Source organism: Zootoca vivipara, chromosome 10, assembly GCF_965207765.1.
Source record: "Zootoca vivipara chromosome 10, rZooViv2.hap1.1, whole genome shotgun sequence".
Classification (NCBI taxonomy): Eukaryota; Metazoa; Chordata; class Lepidosauria; order Squamata; family Lacertidae; genus Zootoca; species Zootoca vivipara.
In genome coordinates, this window is record NC_142593.1 from 20449224 (window position 1) to 20475842 (window position 26619).

Genomic DNA, 26619 nt, shown 5'->3' on the forward strand with positions numbered 1-26619 from the left:
GAAGAATCCTTCACAGCGCTTCCTTTTTGTTATTTCAGTGTAATGAAACTTCCTTCTTCTTCGAGGCACAGAGCAAAACTGCATGCAAGCATTTATGGAAATGCTGCGTAGAGCAGCACACATTCTTCAGGTAGGTAAGCTACAGCTGTAAAGAATCTATTATTAAATGATGACAGAAGACAGACACATCTTGGCAGGGGTGGTGCAGGCGGTGCACTTTAGAGCTTCCGGCTAGCGCTTATCTGCAGTTAAAAGGCAAGTATATTCAGATCTCTTTAACTGACCTGGTTGTATTATAAAAGATAAGAGGCCCTAGCTGGTTTCCTCAAACTGGATTTGATCCAAAAAAAACCCAGTGAATGGGAGATAAATAGCCTCTGTTCCATAAATGCATTTGTAAGAGTTCACACAATGCTATAGCAGTTCTTGCACAGTTCTTACAAGAAGTGGAAGAATAGATCTGCATTCAGTTTCACTTAAACAGCCTTTGAATGAGCATAATATACCTTCTGCATACAAAAAAAGAGAGCACATTTTGGATGCAAATCTTTTTCCCCCTGAAGGAACATCAATGTTTTATATGAAAATAATGAAAGGAGAACAGTAAATCAGTTTGAGCTATGTTTTTTACTAATTTCCTGTCATTTATCCTGTCTAAATAAGTCATCCTCTTCCATCTACAGCAGTGTTTCCCAAACTTGGGTCTCTAGCTGCTGTTGGACTCCAAATCCCATCATCCCTAGCTAGCAGGACCAGTGGTATGGGGTGATGGGAATTGTAGTCCTAAAAACAGCTGGAGACCCAAGTTTGGTAAACCCTGATCTATAGCAAGATCAGTGTGGTGCCTTCCAGAGGTTGGACCACAAGCCCCAGGCTGCATGATTGATGATCTGGGATGATATAAATTATAGTCCAACAACACATGGATGGCACAATGCTGGCTGTCCCAATCTATAGGCTTTCACAGAGATTACATAGTGTTTTGACAGTTTTGTTATCTGATCATTTGTTAGCAGAATTTTAGGGCAAAATTCTTCTGAATCCTAGAATTGCCAAAACTTGACATAGGTTGATCTATTTTACAAAAAAAAGTATCTTCTTAAATGTCTTTGGCTTGGATCCAATTTGTGCAAGAAAGGGAGCAGTTTCCACCAACTCTCCTTTCATCTGCAGCCTACACCATTCCCAGGAGTTCATCAACCCCCAGGAACAGATTGACAGGGTGTGCTTGGGGGGGGGGGGGGCTGCAGAGGTAAAGGATGTAGGGTTCCATTCATGGAAGAAAACCTGTCTCTCTAAACAACCAAATGGAAAAGGCTCAGTGAAGTTGAACCAGCATACTTATACTGGGGGAAAAACACTTAAAAGCAATTAAAATACAATTGTCTCAAACTAGTTTGGGCCTTTTAATTTTTCTCTCATTTCTTTCTAACTTAACACACACACACACACACAGTGTGTGTGTGTGTGTGTGTGTGTGTGTGTGTGTGTGTGTATAACAAGCTCCCTTATCCAGGATGACTAAACTATGCATCTTCAGTACCTCCTGGAAGAGAATTACAGTGCAATTTATTTTGTGGACTTGGTGTGCTCACAGGATGAGTGATAATTTTTTTTAAAAATTGTATCACTAACTGCCATTCTGCCATTCTGGCTCATTTCCTGGTCTTAAGTTGACAGTGGCTATTAGATTGCTGTGTCCTGCTAACCTCTTTTAGTATTGCTCATAGCATACAAAGTTGACCCCAAATTTCACTTAGCAGGTTTGTCTGCTTTGACTGAAGTTTGCAAGAACTTTTAACGCAAAAAAGAGAAGTAGTCTTCCTTAAAATATTAATTTTCTTTCCTTTCATTTTTTAAACAGCCCTGATTTTTATTATGTTTTTTATCATTGAAGTTCTGTAATGTGTTTTTATTGTTGCACACCACCCTGGGATCTTTGGATAAAGGGCAGTATATAAATTGAAATAATAAGAAATAATACTAAATGCAGCCCCCCTGACCTCTCTATCCAGCGACCAGCCCTCTCCCTAGACAATGCCCCCTCACCAAGCTGCCACCCTCAATAGTCCTGTTTCATGTCCCTCCTTGAGTGATTCCACGTAGTTGGAATATCTCCTTGAACTGTGATGATGCCTCTTGTCTGGATGGAGAAAGGTGTCTGTGTATACTACTGGCTTTTGCATAGCTGCAGTGTGGTCTACTGTACAGAAGTAAGAAACACATCCATTGCTCTGCCCACAACGTTCAACAGTGGAACGGTCTCCCTTGGAAGGTTGTGGACCATAGCTGCCATGTACCCCGTTTCCCCCAGGAAACCCCTGTATTTTCTTACCGTTTCCTGCAGATGTCCCGAATGGCAAAATACCCCGTATTCCCCCGGATTACGGAGCTCCTGCCAGCGGCCATGTTCTTCTGGTGCCGTGCCGGCACCGGAAGTTGCTTCTACGCACTTCCGGACATGTGTAGAAGTGACTTCTGGCACTGCAGACATTTTGGAAGTGGGCACAGCGGCATCGGAAGTCGCTTCTACGCTTGTCCGGAAGTGCCTAGAAGCGACCTCCAGTGCTTCAGCGCTGCTGACCCCAGATTTTTCACTCCGGAACTTGGCACCTATGTTGTGGACTCTCCTTCACTCAGAGTTTTTAAGCAGAGATTGGATGGCCATCTGTCATGGATGCTTTAGTTGCAATTCCTCCATTGCAGGAGGTTGGACTAGTGAACCTTGGGGTCACTTCCAACTCTCCAATTCTGTGATTTGCCTCCAACTCCTCTCACCAGTGGCATGCAGCCCCTAGGGGCAAGGGAATACCGCTAGGACCTTCAGGCTGAAAAAGGTTTCCCACCCTCGTTCACGCTCATTAAGTGCCATCTGATACAAAAGAAGCTCCATTGTGCACCTATACATGTTGTTACTGTGAAGATCTTACTTGTTTCACTAAAACTAGAGAGAACAGTTCCCAGCTTGCTCCTCTGAACAGCTAGTTTTTAATCTCTGTTATAAAGCCCTAAAAGCAAATAGTATATATAGTATTGAAAAATGGTGTGGCCCCACCTAGTGGGTAAAATATTCTATTATGCATATCACATAATTCCAAGAGATAGAATTTGTGAAACTTCTTATCAGAACTTTCATGAGACAGATATAGGAAGGATTTTTCTTAGTTTCAAAGAATCGGTGAAGTCTTCAGTCTTCATGCAAATGGTCTTGAGATGAGATGAGTGTGGTAGGCAGAATCTGAAGCAATCCGGCACATAAATTACCTGTACTTGAGTCTTGTTGATATCGATAGGACTTACCTAGGGGTAACTGTGTGCAGGACTGCAGTATTTTAAAGTTATTAACACTGACGTTTTTAACTTCGACTGAATTGTGTCCCATATTTATAGAAGCCTTAATATACAACTTTTCAGCTGTGGGCTCTCAATGCACTCTTTTTGTATTTATGTTCTGTTGAGATACAGCTTACTGTCCAACGGAGCAAAAAGCTTAAAATTCCAGAGGATACACTTTGAAGTAATGTGCATCTTAGAAAGTTACTTGTCACTTAGAGAAGCCTGCAGACAATCTATGTTCTTTTGCATAGCTTCGTACCATATTTAATTAACTTATTTCTGAAACTGATACAGAATGCCAGAAAATGAATCCAATTCTCTATCAAGAAAACTTGGCAAACTTGGGCCTCTTGGCTATAAACACCGGTTTAGGTAAGGCAACTTTGTTAGTATGATGCCAAACCTTCGTACTAAGCTCTCTATTTTTACATGTTCATGTTTATAATCTTATTTTTATTTTAGGTGTCCTTCACTGTGTATTTCTGTTCCTTAATTCTTTCTGGAGTAGCTATTATATTATAGGCACAGCTTAAAAATGGGCTCCCTGAGCTCATCTACCTCCACCTCTTATTATAATAGATGCAGTGTGTGGTTCCATGAAAAATAGAATATGCTTTGATCAGTTGTACAGAATCTGTTGGGGAATCTGTGTCCCTGCAGATGTTCCTTGACTACAGCTCTCATAATCACTGACCATGGTCTGGGGTGGTATGCCCTGTTTGGCATAGGGCTAATATTTGTCTTGCAAGGCTGCAATTTTTAAAATGTAGATTGTTTCATGATTATCTGGTTTATCATTTGCATACGTTTTGTCTTCCCAAGTCCCCCGCATAACTTGTCTATGGCCAATCGAAATCTGTGGGTTTCCCCTCCAAAGCATTGGCTCTGCATAAGTAAATGGGTCAAACTGAAACTGCCTAGCAGCTGGCATGTAAAGTAAGCCTTCATAAATAATGAAGTCCACCACTTGTAACCAAGGCTTTAAATGACCTGGGGATTGGCAGTTCATATTTTCTGGCTAACAAGCAAATTGGCATTAAAAATAAAAGGTATATAAAGCTAAGTTTCTGATAAGCTCCTTGCTTACACAACTGAATGTACACATTGTAAACCCACTAAATGCACATGTGTCTTAGCAAATGTTGGGATGCTTAGGGAGAATTTTTTTAAGTTTCCTTCTTTGGCTGCCTTCTGGCATTTTGTCGGTAAAACAGAACCTGTCCCTGCAGAGCCTATTCATACGAGTCCGTCAGTAATTACTGTTTCTTTACATACAGTATAATTGCTCTTCACTCATTAGACAAATCCACCTGGATGTTTTTCAATCATTCAACTGCAGATGTTTTGGCAACTGGGAATTATTGCTGGGAAAGTGCTGTATTTTGCACCATTAATGGTTGTTCAAGAACAAAGCTTGGCAAGTCCATGAATTTTGCTTTTGTTGAAGCTGAAATAATGTTATCAGATCTTATTGTGCGACAGGAAAAACAAGAGCACACTAGCTGCGAAATGGCTCCTTGTTTTATAATGTTTTCTTAAGGCCATTTGCAGAACTTTTTGCTTGATATTTAAATCTTGTCATTTTAGACCAGGCATCCCCAAACTTCGGCCCTCCAGATGATTTGGACTACAATTCCTATCATCCCTGACCACTGGTCCTGTTAGCGAGGGATCATGGGAGTTGTAGGCCAAAACATCTGGAGGGCCGCAGTTTGGGGATGCCTGTTTTAGACTAACCTGTTCCCAATTTTTTTTATATACTAACTGTGGAATTCTCCGGCATGAAAGAGTTTGGATTTGGTGGATCTTGGGCCTGTTTTGTGCCTTGCAACATTGTGCTGCCATTGCAGTAGTATTTTCTGTTTTAATATTATAATTATATTTCAATTGAGGAAGCAGTTGGGAATTTTCCCCACTCCAGTGCTCTATTATACATTTTTATCATGTTGGGATTGTTGTTGTTGTTTTTATTTTTTTAAAAAAACAAGTAGTACCAGCACATACCCCCCCATCCCCACAGTTAAATGTGGCGTTTGCTGTACCAACTTCATGGTGAGTACCAGCACCATTTTTTCTTTTTTTAAAAAAGAGCACTGGATAAGATACCATGCTGCTGCTGGATTTGGCCTAGCTTGTGTATAGCAATGAAGGAGACGTTTGGTATCGCTTAATTGTTTGAATCAGCTCCGAATATTGCTTGAGAAAATGGTCTGTGCCTCTTTGTGTCAGGCTTCATGGAATCCAATCCTTCCCCCCTCCCCCACAGTAGGCTGCCAGTAACAGATAGACAATAAACTCTTACCAAGTCTTTTATTCAGTATTCACAGAGAGAGGCTTAGAAATGCTAGCTCTAGGAGCATTTCTAGAGAGGCTTAGAAATGCTGCCTCTAGGACAGGCATCCCCAAACTTTGGCCCTCCAGATGTTTTGGACTACAATTCCCATCTTGAGGGCCGCAGTTTGGGGATGGCTGTTCTAGGAGTAATGATGCTGCTCCGAGTAAGCACCACCCATTTTTCTTCTCAGTTGTCAACAGCACCAGGTCATTTGCCTCTTAGCTCTCTGCTCTCCTACTTTCACTGCTCACCGGGTTCTGGGAGAAGAGGGGTCAGGAATGCTTTCTAGTGATAACATGTCAGCCAGCTGCTCCGGCTCTGCTTCTCCCCCCCCCCCTTCTCGGATTATCTCCCAGCTTTGCCGCTCTTCTGTCTCAGAGCCTTCACCTTCTGCAAACCACTATTGTTAATCTATACTGTCTTCCTCTTCTCTGGAAGGTTGGGGGGGGGGTGGTCTCCACCATTCCTCCTCAAAGTCCCTGACACTTTGTTTGTATGTGAATGTCTACAGTACTCAAGGCCAAAATGGTTAGCCATCTCTGGTCTATATGGTGAATAAGCAGTACTGGTAGCAAATGAAAGATAGTGTGTTTTCCTATTTACTGGAATTCTTGTTACATTTGATACTTACTCTATTCTCTCATGTTCTTTCTCTTGCTGAAGCAGCCACTTATCTGATCAGTTTGGGCAAATGTTGAATGCACATTTTGGTACAGATAAATATTCTATTAAATTAGTTTTAAGGATCCAATAGCAACATCCTAAATATATTTTAAAAGATGTAGGCTGTGTTATAAGGCAGCCTTCCCTTACCTGATACCCTCTGATACTTTAGAAGATGACAACTGGGGCTGATGGAAATTGTAGTCCAAAACATAAGAAGGGCAACAGATTGGGAACATCTATAGGACCACACTAAATAGCACCTTCCTTTGCTATATTCTTTTCTTCTCAGCAGATGAAGCATTTTGTGGGGGTTCTAATATAATTTCCTTTGGGAAAATACCAACTAGCTTTGCTTCAAAACAAAACAATACTCAGTAGCACTGTGCTGCTAGTCCTGTAAACATGAGACTTGAATTAAGATCCCTGAGGTTTCTTAAAAGCCATCCATTGGTTTTCTTGGGCCAGCTGCCACTGTAACAGATTCATATAGGGTGATGAGCTTACAAAGAAGGAAGGAGCACTTTTTAACTTCGGTATATATTTAAGGTAATAGTTAATTATACAGCTAATTTAGAAGTGGCACTTTTGGTCTCTGCAACTTGTCATTTCTGAGGGAAAGGAAGGAACACTTTTTAACTTCGGTATATATTTAAGGTAATAGTTAATTATACAGCTAATTTAGAACTGGGACTTTTGGTCTCTGCAATTTGTCATTTCTGAGGGGGGAAGCTTAATCACTTCTGCACATCTATTTACAAGAATAACTGCTTCAACCTATTTTGCTTCCGGTCAAGTTAAGAACATAGTATTCTGGAGGCATGGTTTCACAAGAAAGATGTAATGGTGATTTAGAGCTGAGCAAGAGTGGTTGCACTGGTGTGGTGAGAATCTCTGCCAGTTCACAGGAAGCTGGTTCACACAAATGCACCAGATTAAGTAGAGGTTCACCCATGTGATCTTTGATTTTGGTAGCAGCCATGGTTTTAGAGGATGTATGATTCCACCCTTGTTCACTTCCAATGAGCAGATTTCAACAGCAGCTTTTGTTCTTGGGAGGGTGTCAGTGTTTTGTCAAGCTTTGGCCAAGCTCCAGTACCAGGCACAGCTGGGGCTTCAGGATTGCCAAGGTTCGTAATCAAGTTGTGCAGTGAGCAAGTGAGACAGGACTTATGAGTCCAATAAACGCACAATAGAGCATCAAGAGTGTTTTCATTCATAGGTATTACTGAAACCTGGAGGGATGAGACTCAAAAAGAATTGTTGTTGTTTAGTCGTTTAGTCGTGTCCAACTCTTCGTGACCCCATGGACCATAGCACGCCAGGCACTCCTGTCTTCCACTGCCTCCTGCAGTTTGGTCAAACTCATGTTCGTAGCTTCGAGAACACTGTCCAACCATCTCGTCCTCTGTCGTCCCCTTCTCCTAGTGCCCTCAATCTTTCCCAACATCAGGGTCTTTTCCAGGGAGTCTTCTCTTCTCATGAGGTGGCCAAAGTATTGGAGCCTCAGCTTCACGATCTGTCCTTCCAGTGAGCACTGAGGGCTGATTTCCTCCAGAATGGATAGGTTTGATCTTCTTGCAGTCCATGGGACTCTCAAGAGTCTCCTCCAGCACTCAAAAAGAATAGACCAAACATAATACATAAAATATTTCAGTACCCACTATTATATTGACCGTAATTCACTTTTACTGACTTCAGTGTATTTTAAAATTGTTTTAACTCCCACTGGGACCTCATAATGAAGTGTAAATAAGAAATCTAAATATGACTACTACCACTAATGAAAATAACTACATTCTAGAAGCTGCTCTTGGTCCATGAAGCCTAATCTGCCTGGTTTTCCTCTAAGGACTAGAATGCTGTTGGTGCAGGGGTGAAGGCACACTGGAGGCTGCCTGTGCCAGGCCCTGGTTTGAGTGGCACACCCCAGCACCTTACAGGTGAGCAAGGCTCAATAGCAGAGCACATGCCTTGCAACCTTTGGCATTTCCAAAGGAGTAGTGAAAACTACCTCCCTTAAGCATCTGTTTTATGCACTTTCAAGACTTATTGCTGGGAGATGTTTGGCTACTTATCTTGTTGAGGGAATCAAGAGTGTTTGATAGAGATTCACTTAGTGCTTAGCTGGCCCAAACCAAGATAGAAGTTAAGGAAGTACAAAATACAGATTTTCTGTGTCACTTCAACACACACATACTGGAAAATGGAAGGGAATTCAGTTATACCTTAAGATTAACCTGGTAAACTTGCAGGGCAGCGGAAGGGAGGGGGGGTGAAGGAAGTTGTTATATTGTGAAGACAATGGGCCACATTTTTCCTTTTAATTGTTTGAAGTACAGAAAACCTACTTGACTCATGATTAAACTTGGTAAATAGTGTGAGCTTTGGAGGGAACTAAAATAGATGAATTTCTATTCCTAAAATATGAACAAGTTTTTTTTTTAATGTTGCAGCTTTTCATTTATGCATGAAGTACATTTTGTTTCATTTTCTAGTGGGAGAACAGCTTTGCAAATGAACAAAGACATCTCTATCCAGCTTCCTCGACCTGACCAAACAGTTGAAAGAAGTCGTAGTAAGACTTATCCAAAAAGAGCATCAAAACCACAACAGATTGGTAAGCTTTGCTGAACACAGTTCCTGTTACATTGGGACTTAAACAGAAGGGAATACTTTAGAGTCAGTTACAAAACTACAATTGATTGACTAGTTTCAGACTCCTTCCAATTTTCCCTCTTTTTTAGGTGCTGTTTGCAGTAAACAGCACCTTAAGGGGCAAATAACAGACTGGGGGCAATTTTCAGCAGAAAGCTTTTGATTAGATTTGCTGTATTTCTATGCCGCTTTTTATTCAGTTCACTCTCACAGCAGCTTACGGACAAAAAAACAACATAATAGAACAAATCATATAAAATAATGTGTTAAAATAATTAACAAATCATCAGTAGAACAATTGCAATCTATAAAGCACTATTAATGAAACAGCCACCCAAAATAAGTTTAAGGTAAGAATTACAGCAACAATCATATTATATATGATTATATTTTATATGATTAACAAAACAATATTTTTTCACACCATTTTTATTAAATCTCCAAAAATATTCCAAAAAAAATTATTGCCTTATACAAAATCCCCCCATAAAAATTTCTTCTTGACTTCCCACCCCTCCTTTCCTGATTTTTTTTATTATTTTACTTTTTTATTAGCTGTTTTACAATGCATGTTTTCATTATCTAAACTTCACTATCATTAATTGGCTGATACTTTGATAGATGGTCTCCATATCTCCTTAAACATTTCATCTTTATGTCCTCATAGTTTGGCAGTTAATTTCGCCATTTCAGTATAGTCCCAGCAGTTTCATAAGCCATTCTTCCTTTTTTGCTAATCCTTCTTCTTTCCATTTCTGTGCATATAAAGTTCTAGATGCTGTTGTCACGTACCTAAATAAATTAGTTAGCTTTTTCGGGACTTTGGTCCCCATTATTTGAAGCAAAAAGGTTTTGTTTTTTTTTAAGGAAAAAACAAAATTAAAGACATTAACAAAATAGCATTAAATATTAGCATCAATCAATCAAGCTTTATTCCCACTCAAGGCAGTCCAAGATGAGCCTGTTCCTCCAGAGCAGCATGACACGTTTGCACTATCTAAAGAGGCCAACCACGAGGTCCAACAGCACATCCACCACACTCAGGACCCACACGGCGTCCCGTCCACCAGCTGCTGTTCCAGCTTCTTCAGCCACACCTTGGTCAACATGGTGGTGGAGGAAAAGTTGGCTGCTGAGGGGAGCGAGTAGGGTGGCTAGTTGAGTCTACCAGGCAGGAAGGAGAGGCCGTAATGAAGATCCTGAGGGAGATCCTCAGCAGGATCTCGGCAGCCTGGATGAGTTCACAGATGGTTACTCAGAGCTGCATCTTGGTCTTTGTGTCCAGGCTGCTGACCATGGAAGGAAGGAATGGAGGGTATCAGCCGGTGGGGTGGATGAGATGTGGGGGTGGGCCAAGGAGCTAGAAAGTGTGGAAATGGGGAAGCTTCCATCTCTGTGTCATTGGGGTCACTCAGCTGCTGCTTCCTGGGCTTCTGCTGCTGTTTTTGCTGGTGGTTCATGTTGGGCTGTGTCGGGGAGAGAGCCATGCTTGAATCCAAGGCTGAGGCTTCGCCTTCTGATTCCTGCTGCATGTGTCCCTTGACCTCCTCAGATAGGTCCCTGGTCTGAATCTGGCCCCTGCAGCTGCTTTTTCTCTAAATCAGAAGCAGCTAGGTTAAGCACATTCTTTAAACATGTGACCAACATTTATATGGAGTTTGGCTCTTAAGTTAACTGAAGCAAGAGATTCCAGCTTCGCAGTTGATGGGAGGAGAAATCAGCTGGTACCGAGTGCTTTTGAAAACCCCATTGAAAATAAAGCATCTAACTTCCACACATGTTTATTTAAATAGTTATATAAAGAGTAGAGAAATACCACAGTGAATTTTAAAAATAATGGGCGGGGAAACCTGGATATGAAATCTCGACAAGTTCTTCTCATGGGATTTCTCAAAAAAACACCTTATTAAAGCAAGGAGTTCAGAAGAGCTGGGCAGCTGCATGGTCCAGGAATATTCCACATTATTTATGGTCTCTTTGATGTCTAGCAGAAGTTAGTGCTTCCAGCAGTAACATTATTCCACCCTCCAGGTTTGGATGGAACCTAGGGAGAGACTGTAGTTCTGCTTCTCTGAAATTAGAAGCGATTTGCGGTGTATATTTGTATCAGGAAGACACTCCTTTCCTTACAGATTATTACACATTTTCTGGTTTAAACAAGAGATCAGCTTCCTCTGGAAACAGCTTGTTATTTTGGGATAATATAGGGCAGCGTAACATTGACATTATTGAGTTATCAGCTATGCTGTTTCTTGCTTCGCTTCCGCTTACAGTTCAAGCAGCATTACACTTCCTGTCTTTTTCTGTGGGTATTTTCGCAAGCACAGCTTTAACTAAGTGAATAATGAATAGAATAAATATAATATTTCACTGATACTTTGAATTATTAAAAAAAGCTTTTGATCCACTCTGCAGATCATGTGTGTCAAGGACAAGGTAAAGTTTCAATATATTCAATGAGAAAGACTACAAGTCATATTATTAAAGAAACAATACAAATGCTTTCTAATGGACTATACACACATTTGTAATGTTTTCCTTTATGACTAGTGGTGGTAGACTTCTTTTATGACCAGGTATAAAAGAAGTCAAGGCTTCTGCACCTTTAATACCTGTATGAATGAGACCTTTTCAAAACGTGTAGTTTGTCCTCTAAGGGATTCCTTATTTTTTAGTTGTTGAAAATAAATTGGGCCTCTTAAATCTTTTCCTGCTGCTTATTACTGGCAATATACAAATTATTAAAGTCCAACAATTAAAGAATGTACATGGGATTATATAATAATGGCTAAACTAACCTGTTACATTAGATTTAGAGAACATAATCACAATTCTAGGGTATCTGATGAAGTGTGCATGCACACGAAAGCTCATACCAAAATAAAAACTTAGTTGGTCTTTAAGGTGCTACTGAAGGAATTTTTTTATCACAATTCTAGAGAAATTCAATTTTTCTTTTTGTTTAAGTGGACCAAATTTATCAATTATTCTAGTTTTATGGATTACCTCCAAGTGCCAACAATGGATTTTCAATGGTCTGATGAGAAAATTGCTGGAATATTGTGTTTGTAAAGGGATACCATTGCAGCACTCATGAAAAAGCCTGACATGGTTGACTGACTTGACAGTCGCATACCAATAGTGATGGTGCGAAAAAGCAACCAGATAAAATCCACATGTGTGAACATACACCTCATAAATGGAGGTGGATGTGTTACACTCCAGTCAAGGAAGATGTGAACAAATTAATTTCCCAACAGAACCTTTACTTCTGTAAAAGAGGACTCAACTCTCCCAAAAGCCAAAGCTTCCCTCTCTTTCCCCAGAATTCTGCTTGGTTTTTTACATAAAGGAGCAGTAGCATGTTGACTAACAATAACAAGAACCCAATATATTAAAGTCCACAACTGTTTGGTTGCCTGTGAATCAAGCCTATTATTTCTAAGGCTCCTGGTTGAGTTGTATGCAGCCTTCTCTAGATGGGGGTCATGCTCCCTAAGAGCATGTTTGTAATTTGAGAGCCCTCCTGGAACACTGCCTTCTGCCAGCTTCAGCAGGTAAGCCAGCTGTGGCCCTGTTTGGACAGGGATAACTTGGCTGCAGAATTCTATTCTCTGGTAACCTCAGGACTGGATTATTGCAATCTTCTTTACTGCTGCTATTGCCACGGTTAGATTACTGCGGGTTGTTTTTCATTGTACTGCTATAATTACAATTGGCATAGAAAGGTATGGTAGAAATTTCAATACTGTATATGCATCTGGATAGGGAATAATGTATTCAGATATGCACAGCATGTGCAGTCTTACCTCTCCTGTTCAACAGCTGGGGCTCTGTGCATGAAACACTTTCAAAAATGTTACTAATCTGTTGCTATGCCATTTGGGGGAGAAGCAGGGGTCTGGCTTCAGGCTATGCCACAACCAGCCCCCTGCCAGCTAGCTGATTGGTGGGGCTTTAATTATTTTTAAGGGCTTCGCATGCACACTGTTGGATTATGTGATTTTCATAAAAAATGTATAAGCATATGTTAAACTAGTTATAAGATTACATCTTTTAGATTTTCAGATATTGCCATGTAATGCCCCTGATATCTTTTATATTTTTTTGTTTAGTATATACTTATTTTATTAGGCCATATGACGGTAGGGTTTTATAGCAGAGTATTTTATCTGGTGTATAATGAAATGCTCAAACATGCATATAACAACTTGATCCAGTAAGCTTATTTGAAGATTTGGACATCCTAAATATAGGTTACATGTTTTATAGTGGGGTATTATCCATGGACCAAGATATAGAAAATCCCTTCTTAACATCCCACTAACAAAACTGGCATGATTTCCAATATGCTTTGCATCAATGTTGGGAAGGTCTATGTTAGTGTCAATAAATTCCCGTTCTTTGACCACAGCGGTTAATGTTTACAGGCAACCAAAGTTTACTCATTAATCAGTATTGTTTCTACTACGATCATGAATTGGAACTTCAGCACTACTTCAGAATTCTACCAAGATGGAACAGACTAGCACGATAAAAATAAAATGAAGACGGAATTAAAACTAGAGTATAAAAACTCTGATCCATGCATTTGTTAGTTTGTGTTTAGCGTTATGCCTGACAAAATTATCGTCATTTGGCACTTCTGTTTTCTGGCACCAGACATTTTAAATTATAAAAATAATGTACTGTGTGTCCAACTGTAAAAGCTTTGCTTTTGTATAAAACAGACCTTCAGTTTATTATGATTGCTGCTTAGATTGAGTGGACCACTTTCTGATCCAATATATGACGGATTCTGCACATTGTGTTTTTACAGAGCTATTTGCAAACTGATGATAATGTATTCCTTTTGTTAAAAACTCCCATGAGAACATTGTCATTGGTATTTTCAATATAGTATTGGCAAACTGTTGAACTCTGGTAAAGGCACAGTATGCCTCCAGTGTGGTGAAATGTACCTTATGGACGGAATCTAATTGGTGTTTCTTACACTGCTGCTTCAACAAAGGTAAAACAAAATTTAAAAAATCCTTCCAGTAGCACCTTAGAGACCAACTAAGTTTGTTATTGGTATGAGCTTTCGTGTGCATGCACACCTCTTCAGATAGTCACTAAAAGTGAAAGTTAGAATTTTTCATAATACAGTGTCTACTTATCCTCCGCTTTCCCACCCTCCCCACAGCCGCAATCATCAAAAACTAAAAATGTACTCCAACAAAAGTCTAGGTGCTGCAAAGGGCAAGAGGACCACTAAAATCATTTAGTAAAAATATGTTTTTCTATCTTTCAGGATCACATTGTACAAATCACACTGTAACTGGAGAAAATGAAGGAACTACAAAAATTATTGCACCCTCACCAATAAAAAGGTAGTGATATTATAATAATTATTACTTTATTTTGCCATAAAGTGAATCAGCAAGTATTTGAAATGCTGATAAGTTTTTAGAAGCAGAAAGAACCAGAGGCTGGTTCCAGGCTGTTAGCCTTCTTGGATTTGGAAAATCAATGTCCCAGACCCGCATTAGCGAAGGACTTATTCAATGCTCATAAGCAAATAATTAGTCTAGAGCAGGCACCCCCAAACTGCGGCCCTCCAGATGTTTTGGCCTACAACTCCCATGATCCCTAGCTAACAGTACCAGTGGTCGGGGAAGATGGGAATTGTAGTCCAAAACATCTGGAGGGCCAAAGTTTGGGGATGCCTGGTCTAGAGTCTACTTCTGTAAACTGCATGTTTGCATTTTGATGCAAAAATGAATGAGAGTTTATTTTTAAAGGCTTGCATTTTAATGGTGCATTATAATTAAGTAGCCATGCCTCACTTTATAAACACAACCACAGAATTTCTCATAAAATAACAGATAGTCTTTTGACACTTTAAAGACTAACACATTTTATGACAGTATAAGCTTTTGTGACATATATAGACATGGATCGAAAGCAGGGGGTTAAATAGCAGCTGAACACCAAAATGCATTAGAACTTGTGCATGCAAATGACTCTTTACATCAGTAGCATTTGATGATATCACCAATTGCTGCTGTTGCGAAGGGTCATTTTCCTTAAATGCAAACTCTAATTCAGCAGCAGGAAACCTGCAGACCTGATTAGGTCCAACAGTGGCCTTAATTTGGCCATGAGGCCAAGCCACACCCTGACATTATCCGTCTGTCAGGTTACGAAACAGAAGCTGCTGTGATGAGTGATGGGAAGCCAGAGGTCATTCTGTCTGGGCCTTTTTACTTCTGGACGGGAAGCTTAGACTCTGCTCCCCACCTCTAAGCATAAAATAATAATTGTAGTAAATTGAAATAACTAACAATTTATTGCTATTAAAAATCTGCTACCTGAGACAGCTTTCTCCACTTGCCTAATGGTAGGGCCAGATCATTCCCTAGGTATCAGACTAAGTACTGAATCAACTAATGGGGCCTGTAATGCTGCCTAGGTGGTGCCTCTGGGATTCAGACTGCAACTTCTTCAGTAGTCCTGCCTTGGTGGGTGAAAAAAGCAAAAAAAAATATTGGAGCTTTGCTGTTGAGAATCTCACTTCAGGAGCTCTTGTCTATCATTTTCAACTAATTTGGTTAAGAAGGTCTAACCTGGTTCCAGGTCTGATAATCACTCTCACAGAACACATTAGAAATGCTTTCCAAGTAATACTTGTAAGCCTAATGATCGAAGCTTAACCTCTTGTTCATTGCCGAAAAGAGAACCAATTATCTATCTGTAGACACTATAAATTAAGGAACAGAGATCACACATGAAATTCACATCCCAAGCCTCCTCTGAAAAATCTGAACCAGTTCATCCCCTTCTTAAGTGTTCGGCAGGAGATAATCCTCGTATCTAGAGAGCTGCTGCGATTTAGCATTACTGCTGTGAAATGTGTGCCTGCTGCGAATGACAAATAGCTTAAAAATCTAATGCAAACAATTCAAAATCCTGGATTAGTTCACTCTGCTTTAAAGCCATGCACATACACACATGCAGATACACAGTTTCATTAGACATAACAGCATTCTGCATATCAATGTTCAAGAAAAGAATCTTCATAAAAACAGACAGGCTTTTTACCAAATTCATTTTGTAGCAGCAGGATAGGATGGGAATTATAATTTGCCTTTCTTTTATTTTAAAATAATATATAGAACAACTGTATGAACAAGTTGGACAACGTGTAGCAAACAACAAAGCTCGCAGCGCCCAAAACATCTAGGCAGGCTCAATATCCTGATGAAAAATGAAAGTGTTTACCGGCCCCCATATGGATCTCTCAGGGAAGGGAGTCCCTGAGCAAGGGAGACTGCCACACAAAAGACTCTGTGAAAGTTCTCAGTTTGGGGGCAGGATTATACAGGGGAATCAAATTTGTAACCATTCAGTGAAACCCGTAGAACACACTTTCACGTTCCTTGGTTTCTATGATTTGATCCTCTTAAGGGATTCATTTTTCTATACTTTATTAGTTTCAAAAAATTAAGAAATGAAAGCAGTCCAGAAACCCAAAGAAGCAAAACCAGTGCACCATGGGAAGAAAGCTGCCCACAGAGGTAAGCAGTAGTATGATGCCTTGGAAAGAGGATATGATCATCTATCTATCTATCTTTGCTAACTAAAGTATATACATTTTTAAAACCTGTGAATGTACCACTTTAGACATCCGAACACATTCAGGCTGTGCTGATGATAGGACAAAAACAGGAGCATTGGGTAAGCAGGAGAGGCTTCTGCCAATGGTAGAGGTGCCCTGTCCTTGCATCCGAAATGTGGGTGGGTGTGGGTGTGAAACCAATTCCCAGTCCTACCGGTAGGCATTGCCTGCTAAGTACTGATAAATGTTGGAGTGTGCTTGCCCACATTCAACTTAATCTCCACCTTAAGGGCAGCCGCCAGCAGCTCTTCTTCCTTTTCCTTTGACACTGCTATCCCTGTAGATGGAGAGTTGAGACCAAAAAGCACCAGGGATTGTAACAAGAAGAAGAAGGGGGGGGAGGAGAAAGAAGTTGACATAGGAAAGTGGATTCCCATGTGTTTATGTGGAATTCCAGGGGATAGGTGTATGTTTGTTGGTGGGGAAGAATAAAGAAGAAGAGTTTGGATTTGATATCCCGCTTTATCACTACCCAAAGGAGTCTCAAAGCGGCTAACAATCTCCTTTCCCCTCCTCCCCCACAACAGACACCCTGCAAGGTGGGTGGGGCTGAGAGACTTCAAAGAAGTGTGACTAGCCCAAGGTCACCCAACAGCTGCATGTGGAGGAGCAGAGACGCAAACCTGGTTCCCCAGATTACCGCTCTTAACCACACCACAGTGTTTCCCTAACTCTGTTCCATTCCCTCCACCACCTCTGAGTAGCTGTATGGAGAGGGCAAAGAAGGTGGCTTCTTTGCTAATGCTTTGTGGGTGCAGGTGTGGGTGAAAAAATGCATTAGGTGTACCCATGTGCCCTTCCATATTATGTAAGGGTTGAACACATATACAGTATGTGTAGGAACATGCTGTTCGTAGTGGGTGATGGTGACAGTGCAGACCCATCCCTTTGCTCCTTCCCACCATGTTTAGCTCTTTTTAAAATAGGAGTGCCTTGGATATTTTCCTGGCAAAAATATGTGGCACGATTCATTTCATAGATGGAGTACATATTGACATAAATAAGTATTTATGTCTGTAGAAACATCTACAGATTGCATTACGCAAACACTTTTCAGTTGCTCAAAATATAAAGCTCAGTATAAATGTACGTTTTTACATTATTGAATGAGAGAGGCAAAATTTCAGCACACATACTTAAAGCCATTAGGCTGACACCAGAAAAAAATAACTCTAGGTGATCCAAGTGTTATGTCATGTCCCCACTTGCATATGTTTCATGTAAATGAACTGTGAATACTTGGTGATTCATTAATATCATTAGGAATTATGGGGCATTAGGAATTTCTTAATGAATATTAATGAACGATATTTGTGGATAAGATGATATATGCAGATAATAAGGTTGTAATTCTGTTCCTAACTAGGTTGTTTACATCTTTTGACTTCAGTGGGCAGTGCAGGTCTTATTTTCACTAATATTATAAGGAAATGGTGTAGACGAAGACATTTTTGTGTGTGCAAAAAATCCTCCTATGAATGAAATGATGCCCCCCCCCCGTTCTGCTTTATGGCTACTTCAATCAATTGCATCAGTGGAAATGCATTTACTGTCTCGTAAACATTCATTTCTATACAGTTGTTCTTTACTTGCAGAGTTCAGAATAATATATTTAATTTATTCCGAAAAGGCCATAATGTATTTCATCTTAGCTTGGCCAAATCTTACCTATGTACCTGTTAAAATGACATATGCATCAATGTAGAAAATGTCAAAATCTGCCATTTGTCATCAACGAAGTAATAATATAAATAAATGAGAGTCTGTCCTTGCAATACTTGCTGTGAAAATCAAGGGGGTTCATCGGTTGACATTCACTCTTCTTTGACCCTAGTGGGCTTTATAATTCTCCCAGTGACCGCAACAGATCTCCAAAATTTCCTAATTCACGACGACGATACCCTTCAGGGGGGAGCGAAAATGAGCCTGGAGTGCCATTTAGACGAAGGTGAGAGTTTGGGTCTTCAATAAAATGTTCCAGTGCACCCTCTCTTCCTAGCAGTAGGTGCTCATGTTCAGGGTTCTCACCAACTGGCAGGGCATTGCCCGGACACTGAGATCCAGCACCGAGGGCCTTCTGGCGGTTCCCTCATTGCGAGAAGTGAGGTTACAGGGAACCAGACAGAGGGCCTTCTCGGTAGTGGCACCCGCCCTGTGGAACGCCCTCCCAGCAGATGTCAAGGCAATAAGCAACTATTTTACTTTCAGAAGACAACTGAAGGCGGCCCTGTTTAGGGAAGTTTTTAATGTTTGATGCTGTACTGTTTTTAATATTCGGTTGGAAGCCGCCCAGAGTGGCTGGGGAAACCCAGCCAGATGGGCAGGGTATAAATAAATAAATAAATTATTATTATTATTTATTATTATTATTATTATTATTATTATTATTTTGTGCATGAACAGTGCACATTCTACAGCCTCTGAGCATGCTCAATAGCCATTGAGCTATTTTTGGTTTCCACATCCCAGTATTTTGTTGTTGTTCTTCTGTAAAGCGTGGGCTTCTCCCAAGCCTGTTGATACAGCTCCTTGTGCATCAGTAAAGGGATAGTGGAACTGGGACAACATAACGTTTGTCTTAGCAGGACTGATGCAACAGTGAGAATTTATCTATTATTCCGTAGCAAAATATTCCCATTGTTTTCTCTTGTAATTTAATAATATAAGTTTAATTGCTTCGCCTGCCTCCTTTCTAGATCACGATCCCGTTGCAATACCAGCAGTGGTAGTGAGTCAGAAAACTCAAACAGAGAACATCGGAAGAAGAGACATAGGTGAATAAGAAATGGTGCCAGCATTCAAAACAAATTGTATAACTCAGTGGTTTTCAACCATTTTATTTCCACAGGTCCCTTGACCAACTACATTCTTTCTGCAGCACCCCTGTGGGGCTCGGGAGCCCATTTATGTCACCCCTTGCCCACAGAGGCAGCAGCCCCTCGCCCCCGTTCAAACCCCCTTTCCACCCTTGGGGAGTGTTCCCTCAGTCTCCCCTCTCCTTGGGAGTCCTCTAGCCAACCACTGCTTCTGCCCCTGGTCTCTGGGCTGCCCCCCCCGCCACAAAGAGATGCCTCCTCCCACTGCACCACAGGGGCCTGGGAAGCACCCCCTGGCCAGCCCCAGAGGCACCATTCGCCTGCGGAGCTGGTAGCCAGGGCTGCTGCAATAAACAGCTGTGTAAGCCTTTGGGAGGCAGAGACACATGAGGACATCAGAGGATGGAGGGAAGGAAAGAGGGACAGAGGCCGGTGTTGCCCGTGGCACCCCAACCACCATTCAAGGCACTCCATGGTTCCATGGCACACTGGTTGAAAACCACTGGTCTAACTTAGGGCACACTTTGTTTAAATACAGTGGTCCCTCGACTTACGAATTTAATCCGTTCCGAATACACATTCGTAGGTCAAAAAGTTTGTAAGTCGAAAAGCGGTTTCCCATAGGAAAAAAAATTCAGAAAAATTCGTAAGTCGATGAAACCGCATTTAAAATTCGTAAGTCGAGGAAACCGCATTTAAAACCGCCAACGGTTTCCATTCGGATGTAGAATAATTCGTAAGCGTGCGGCCATTTGTCCTGTTCATAAGTCGAAAACACCAGATGTCGAGTAATTTGTAAGTCGAGGGACCACTGTGTAAATCTATATAGATCGTTTTGGTCTTGCTAATCAATTTGTAGAAGCAGTTTCCCCCCTTATCTCAGTGTTAGTAAAAACTGGATTTCTTACTCCTGCCCTTTCAGTACTTTTAATATTTCACAAATAAACATGGAATATTGGGGTGTCACAGTTTCTAGGTCCTAAACCCCTCAGAGCATTGGCTTCACATCCTTTCCTCTCTTCCTGGTAGACCAGAGAAGGCTTGCTCAGCATAGGCAAACAGTGGCTCACCCAGCCTACCATTCCCCTTTGTCCTCTCTCAAGAGGCAGTCTTGGCCTTTATTCCCTTTCCATGGTGGCTTCCTTTAGATTCATAAGCCACCAGGAGGAGTCTGAAAGCTTTCAGCCTCTCATCAGCACCACCCAGGCCTGTGCAGAGCTTGTCTGACACCTGGGTCGGGAGTCTTGTTAGAATAAAGTTCTTGGCATGTGTCATGGACTGGCTGGATGCAGAGGACTGGTGGGGGGTACCAGCTGGGGAACCCCCAAGATGATTGGTGGTGGGGTGACGATAAGTGATTGGAAGGAGAAGAAGAGAGGGCAAACTAGGAGGAGAAGGTGTCAGAAGCTGGAGAGAGAACATGGTTTAATGAGCAGGAAGAGGCAGGGGCAGAGAGCAGTTCAGACTCTGAGGCTGAAGCGGAGTCTAGAGAGGAGGGTAGCCAAGAGGCCGAGTGCAGGAAGGCTGCTGAAGAAGCCAGGGAGTTCCCCCCCTCCTGCTGCGACCACATCTCCTCCCCCGTGGATTTCCAGAACACAAAGAGGAATGAAGAGGGCGGAACAATGAGAGACAAGACGAAGGAGCCTAAGGCTGCTGGAGAATGAACCAGGGGAGGAGCCTTAGAGAGCAGTGGGAAGGTGGAACCTTCAGTCCTCGCAACTGCTTCATTGGGGCAAGATCTACTGGGAAGAGTTGCTGTGATCATTAGACCTGCACCGTTTTAGTTTCCTTGAATAGTTAACTTCATGGACATTGGGTGCTTTTTAGTTTTATTGCTGACCTATGCCTGACTCCAGCTCCTGACAGCATGACAGTGTAAGCCCAGCAGGTCCCTGAGGCCTAGGGCAAGTGTCCCAAGCTGCACCCCACCCCATGCATGGGCGTGACACTACCTGTACCCAGATCCAGCCCATCCATTACGGGCTGAGCTGCTTATGAGCAAGGAGCTAGTCTAGCAACCTTGTCATCCCACGAGGCAAGAGCATAGGACTTTTCGCAAAAGCTGCTTTATGAAAAATATGCTTTTAGTTGTACAGAAAATTGCGACAGGCAATATTTAATGAGCCCCACTAGTAGAAGTCCATGGAACGACTTCCATTAGCACAAGGCTTCCCCACTCTCTTTTGTGCCTCCCTTGTCCCCCCCCCCCATTTCATCTGGGGGTCGGCAGGACCCTCAGAACAGGAAGAGAGAAGGGATTGTTATGTCTGGCAAGCTGAAATGCTTGCATTAACAGAATAATTGCCATAGTATTATGTTGAATTGCTCCCAGCATCTTTAACTTCGGTGATAACGGCAAGTTAAACAGCATGAATATGATCATGTGTACACATGTATGCATATATGACAGAGAAATCAAATCAATGTAGGTCTTGTTTGTTTCCTTATTTCTGGGGCACTGGGAACTACCAGTCAGAGTAGAGAATAGCATACTAGACAAATAGTCTGACAAACTCTAAGGCAGAGGTTTTTTAAAAATGTTATTATGCATATAATATCTCCCACTGAAATCAATGGGAGTTACAAGTGTATACAACCTGAGCTGGGTTATGTCTCATAATGTTCTTTCTCTCTCCTGCACGCATGCATGAAAAGCTTTTCACAAAGTTGAAACTGAATGTACTTTCTCAGAAAGTGGTGAAAAATCATTAAAACGCTGATCCATCAGATACTCACTCGCAACATTCACTCTTTTCTCAGGGTACGGCAGGAGAATGACATGGTTGATTCAGGTCCCCAGTGGGAAGCAGTGCAGAGACGGCAAAAAGAGAAAAACCAATCAGATCCCAACCATCGGCGGTCCAGGCACAGATCTCGATCGTATGTTAATTCTGCTAAACTTGTTATAATACATCTAAAATAATGACTGCTAACAAAGTTTTTACAGCTCTCTACTTTTGCATACGTGAAAGCTACATATTTTGTTATCTATCCTCCAAGTAAGAGAAACGTGTTTACGTTCATTCATGCAGTTCCTACCTAACTACAAATGGCATTTTCAAAATCTAGCATAGGGTCTGCAGAGTGGAGGAAGGGAGATCTATAGTGGAAATGAATTTAAATACTGCCAGTTGCATGATACAATCAATTCAGACTAAATGTGTTAGACCTATTAACTCTTATTGCAGGTACAATTCCGGCCAAGATGAAATGAGTCACAAGACAGAGGCTAAAATCAGTCAGTGTTCCACTTTTTATTTTCCTGGGGAAGCAACCAGACTTCAGTTGCTTAGTTTCTCACTTACTATATCCCGTTCCAAAGGTTTATAGATTACTTATTTTTATGTTGTAATACATGACACTCTTTGAAAAAGAATCAGTGTGTGTTATTTTAGAAATCTCTAAAATGTCCTAGACTCCTATTATCTATAGAACTTGCCACTATTTTTAAGCAGCATTTTCATGCTGATTTTTTTTAACAATTGCTATGCAGTTTGCTGAATATACAGATTGCCCATTCCAAATTGCACACTGATTTTTAAAAACTGGCATATTTAAAAATGGGGAGAGAGTTCTTGTGTATCTTTCCCATCTGATTCATGTTTGCCATATAAGTGTGATTAGATAAACACCCTTTTCGAATCTTAGTTATTGGTTCTATGGAAAAAAATGAAACAAGACTGATCATATAGGTAAAGGTAAAGGGACCCCTGACCATTAGATCCAGTCGTGACCGACTCTGGGGTTGCGGCGCTCATCTCGTGTTATTGGCAGAGGGAGCCGGCATACAGTTTCCAGGTCATGTGGCCAGCATGACAAAGCCGCTTCTGGTGAACCAGAGCTGCTCACATGGAAATGCCTTTTACCTTCCCGCTGTAGCAGTACTTATTTATCTACTTGCACTTTGACATGCTTTTGAACTGCTAGGTTGGCAGGAGCTGGGGCCGAGCAACGGGAGCTCACCCCATCGTGGGGATTCGAACCACCGACCTTCTGATCGGCAAGCCTTAGACTCTGTGGTTTAACCCAGTGTTTCTCAACCTTTTTTGGGCCACGGCACACTTGTTCCGTGAAAAGAATCACGAGGCACACCACCATTAAAGTTAAAAAAATTAACTCTGTGCCGCCCTATATTGACTATAATTATGACTGTAAGAAACACTTGCCAATTGCTGTGTTGGTTGCAATCTCCTGTAATAAGGCTTCACAAGCCGTCCGGCGGGTCAGTGTTGTGTATTGGCGGCCGCCAGGCTCGTTTGCATAGAGCTTTGGGAAAGAGGAGGAGAAATATTGCTTTCCGGCGGGTTAGTGAAGCTTATTGGCGGCCGCCAGGCACGTGACAATGCAAATCGCCCTTCTCGTCGCCGCACGTCGCGGCACACCAGCCAGCGTCTCGCGGCACACTAGTGTGCCGCGGAACAGCGGTTGAGAAACGCTGGTTTAACCCACAGTGCCACCTGTGTTTATATCCATGACTATAGTAGTTGTTTAAGAACTGCAGCACGTGACTTTACATAAATTTCCTACAAGATAGCCCTTTCTACTAATGAAATACTTCTGCGGGGGGAAATGTGAGAATCAGATCAATAACTGTGTTTAAAGTATGTATTTGCATCTTGAAGATGGCACAGAAATGCTGCCTTAACTCAATATACATGTATATGCAGGCATAATTTAAATGGCATTTGCAAATCATCTAATTTGTATTGAGAGAGAGCATAAGCCAAAGTGGGGGACATCCCTTCGTATTGCAAGACTAGAGTGCTTCAGATTTTCAGAATAATTAAGTATACCAAGTCTTGTACATTTTGAGGAAAAACCTGCTCTGCCTCAGAACTGCTGTTCCGCAGGAAGGTTTTTTGTTTTGGTTTTTAACTTTCCACTTAATTTTGTTGGATAAACTTGTTACTTAAATGAGACAGCACAGGCTCCCTCTTGTGGTCAATTTGAATATTATAAATGAGTTTATAATTTGACAGCCTGAAATCTTACAGTGGTACCTCGATTTACGAACGACTCGACAACCGAATTTTTTGACTTACGAATGGGGCAAATGGCCGCACGCTTACGAATTTCTCGACATCCGAACGGAAACCGTTTCCAACGCATTCCTATGGGAAATCGCGTTTCCAATGGCACTTTTCGACTTACATTTTTTTTGACCTACGAAGGTGCCTTCGGAATGGATTAAATTCGTAAGTCAATGAACCACTGTACTAGTTTTCCTGGCTTTTTCTTTGACTGAAAAAAAATAATTTAATGAAATAGGAAAAAGCATTACAAAGTGGTACAAAGTGGTACAATGAATGAAAAGACTATATAGGGAGTAAGGAAGCTGCTGTCCACGGCTTCTTGCAAAGGTATTTTCTGTCCTGAATCCCTTTTAATTGAAGATGCCAGGGACTGAATCTGGGGCTTTAGACATGGAGAGCATCTGCTCTGCTAATGAACAGCTTCACCAATGTAAGTCAGAAACCTCTGGTCTTCCAGATGTTGATGAACTATAGGTCTCATCATCCCTGCTACTTGGAGATGAAGTGTCAACATCAGCTGGAAGGCCAACGATTCCCCCACCCACGCTCTAAACCAGGGTATCCCAAACTTGGGTTGCTAAGCTATTTGGGGACTACAATTCCCATCATCCCTGACCACTGGCCCTGCTAGCTAGGGATGATGGGAGTTGTAGTCCCCAAAAAACCAGCTAGAGACCCAAGTTTGGGAAACCCTGCCTAAACTAATCCCATCCAGGTTTGTGGAGTTATGCCATAGAGTGATTGTGTGACACTGACCTAGATTAATGCCCACTGGCCTTCATCTGGAAAACCACACCCTCTGTGCTACACTTGTAGACTCTTAAGGGCTGGAGACCATAGCTGTCAACCTTCCCTTTTTTTGCTGGAAATTCCCTTATTCCAGTGCCGTTTCCCGCTGCTATCCTGGATTGTTAGATATACCATAGACTGTCCCCGGGACCGGTGAGGCTGCTGATCCCTTATTTTCAAATCCGAAAGTTGAAAGCTATGCTGGAGACCAGCAGCCTCTCGTAGCCTTAGTGATGGATGTGGGGGTAAGTGTGCCAAAGGCCCCCTCAAGCCCCACCCACAGCAGCCAACCAGCATTGCTTCATGCCTGTTTTGGTACAGCAGAATGACCCAAAATGAAAATATTTCCTGTAGTTTCTCTTGCCCTGCTACACGAAATACATTTGAAAGAGACACCTGCTATCACTCTGACAATGAAAGCTGTCTTTAGCGACATTTAAACACTTAAGTTTCAGATGCATTTTAAGAGAATCAGGGTTAACTTTATAAATGCTTGAATATACCTGGCCATCAGATTTTATTTGACTTAATAAGCAATATTACTGATCTAGTGTAGGGGTATCGGTTTGTGTTTGTGATGCGTGTGTTGTGTTTTGTCTGGGGATGGGGTGATGAAGGTGAAAAGAAATTTCTTTTTTATGACAACAGTGAACATAAAAAGCTCAATGTTCTAGTGCTGTGGGGATCATTTCTAAGAGTTCAAGCAAAACATCTGTGTTGCCAAAGGGCTTTTTAGAATTAAGAATAGCTGTAAAAAAAATCCATAGTTAAAAGCACAAAACGTTGCCTGGTTGCAAATCATAAATTCTTGTTGAATTGTTAATAAAGGTGAAAATGCAAGCAAAAAAAAAGGTAATACAGACACAATCAGCATATAGGAGCTGGTTAAAGTTTCTTTTTAAAAATAAGTAAAATGAGAATAAAAAACAAAAAACCACACGCATACCTCTCTCCCGGTTAAATTCCAGTGCACCACAGATTTCTTCTAGAACCGCAGGGCTGCACAACTTGCAGCTCCCCTTGCTGAATACAGACCACCAGCCATGTAGTTTAGTATTTTGCTCATGTCTTTATAGTCGTGGGCAGGCAGAAAACTGTGAAGTTCACTGAGCCACTGATGGTCTGCTGTACAAGCAATGTGCGCTTCGGAATTGTGGGTCACAAGTTGTGCACAGCTGCTTTGGGGTTTGAAGGAAGCTCCCTCGTATCAACTTCGATCCTAGTGGGATTCTCCAGCTGTTCCTGAAGCTAAAAGGGCATTGCAAGTGGAGCAGTCAACCAGCCCCAAAAGCACAATTATGAATATAGCGTACAAGTTTAGTGCCAGTT

At 41.5% G+C, this 26619-nt stretch overlaps 1 protein-coding gene across 4 annotated transcripts in view; it reads left to right on the plus strand.

The window, feature by feature from the left end:
* Window positions 1-26619, plus strand: part of EPB41L4A (erythrocyte membrane protein band 4.1 like 4A) — a 103691-nt gene that overhangs the window by 67168 nt on the left and 9904 nt on the right. For all 4 annotated transcript variants that reach the window (XM_035100315.3, XM_088653113.1, XM_088653115.1 and 1 more), the window contains 8 exons: window positions 39-130; window positions 3631-3708; window positions 8833-8954; window positions 14286-14364; window positions 16468-16551; window positions 18487-18600; window positions 19349-19426; window positions 22229-22348. In XM_035100315.3, coding sequence (XP_034956206.1) covers window positions 39-130; window positions 3631-3708; window positions 8833-8954; window positions 14286-14364; window positions 16468-16551; window positions 18487-18600; window positions 19349-19426; window positions 22229-22348 — 767 coding nt within the window. The remainder of the gene's footprint in view (window positions 1-38; window positions 131-3630; window positions 3709-8832; window positions 8955-14285; window positions 14365-16467; window positions 16552-18486; window positions 18601-19348; window positions 19427-22228; window positions 22349-26619) is intronic.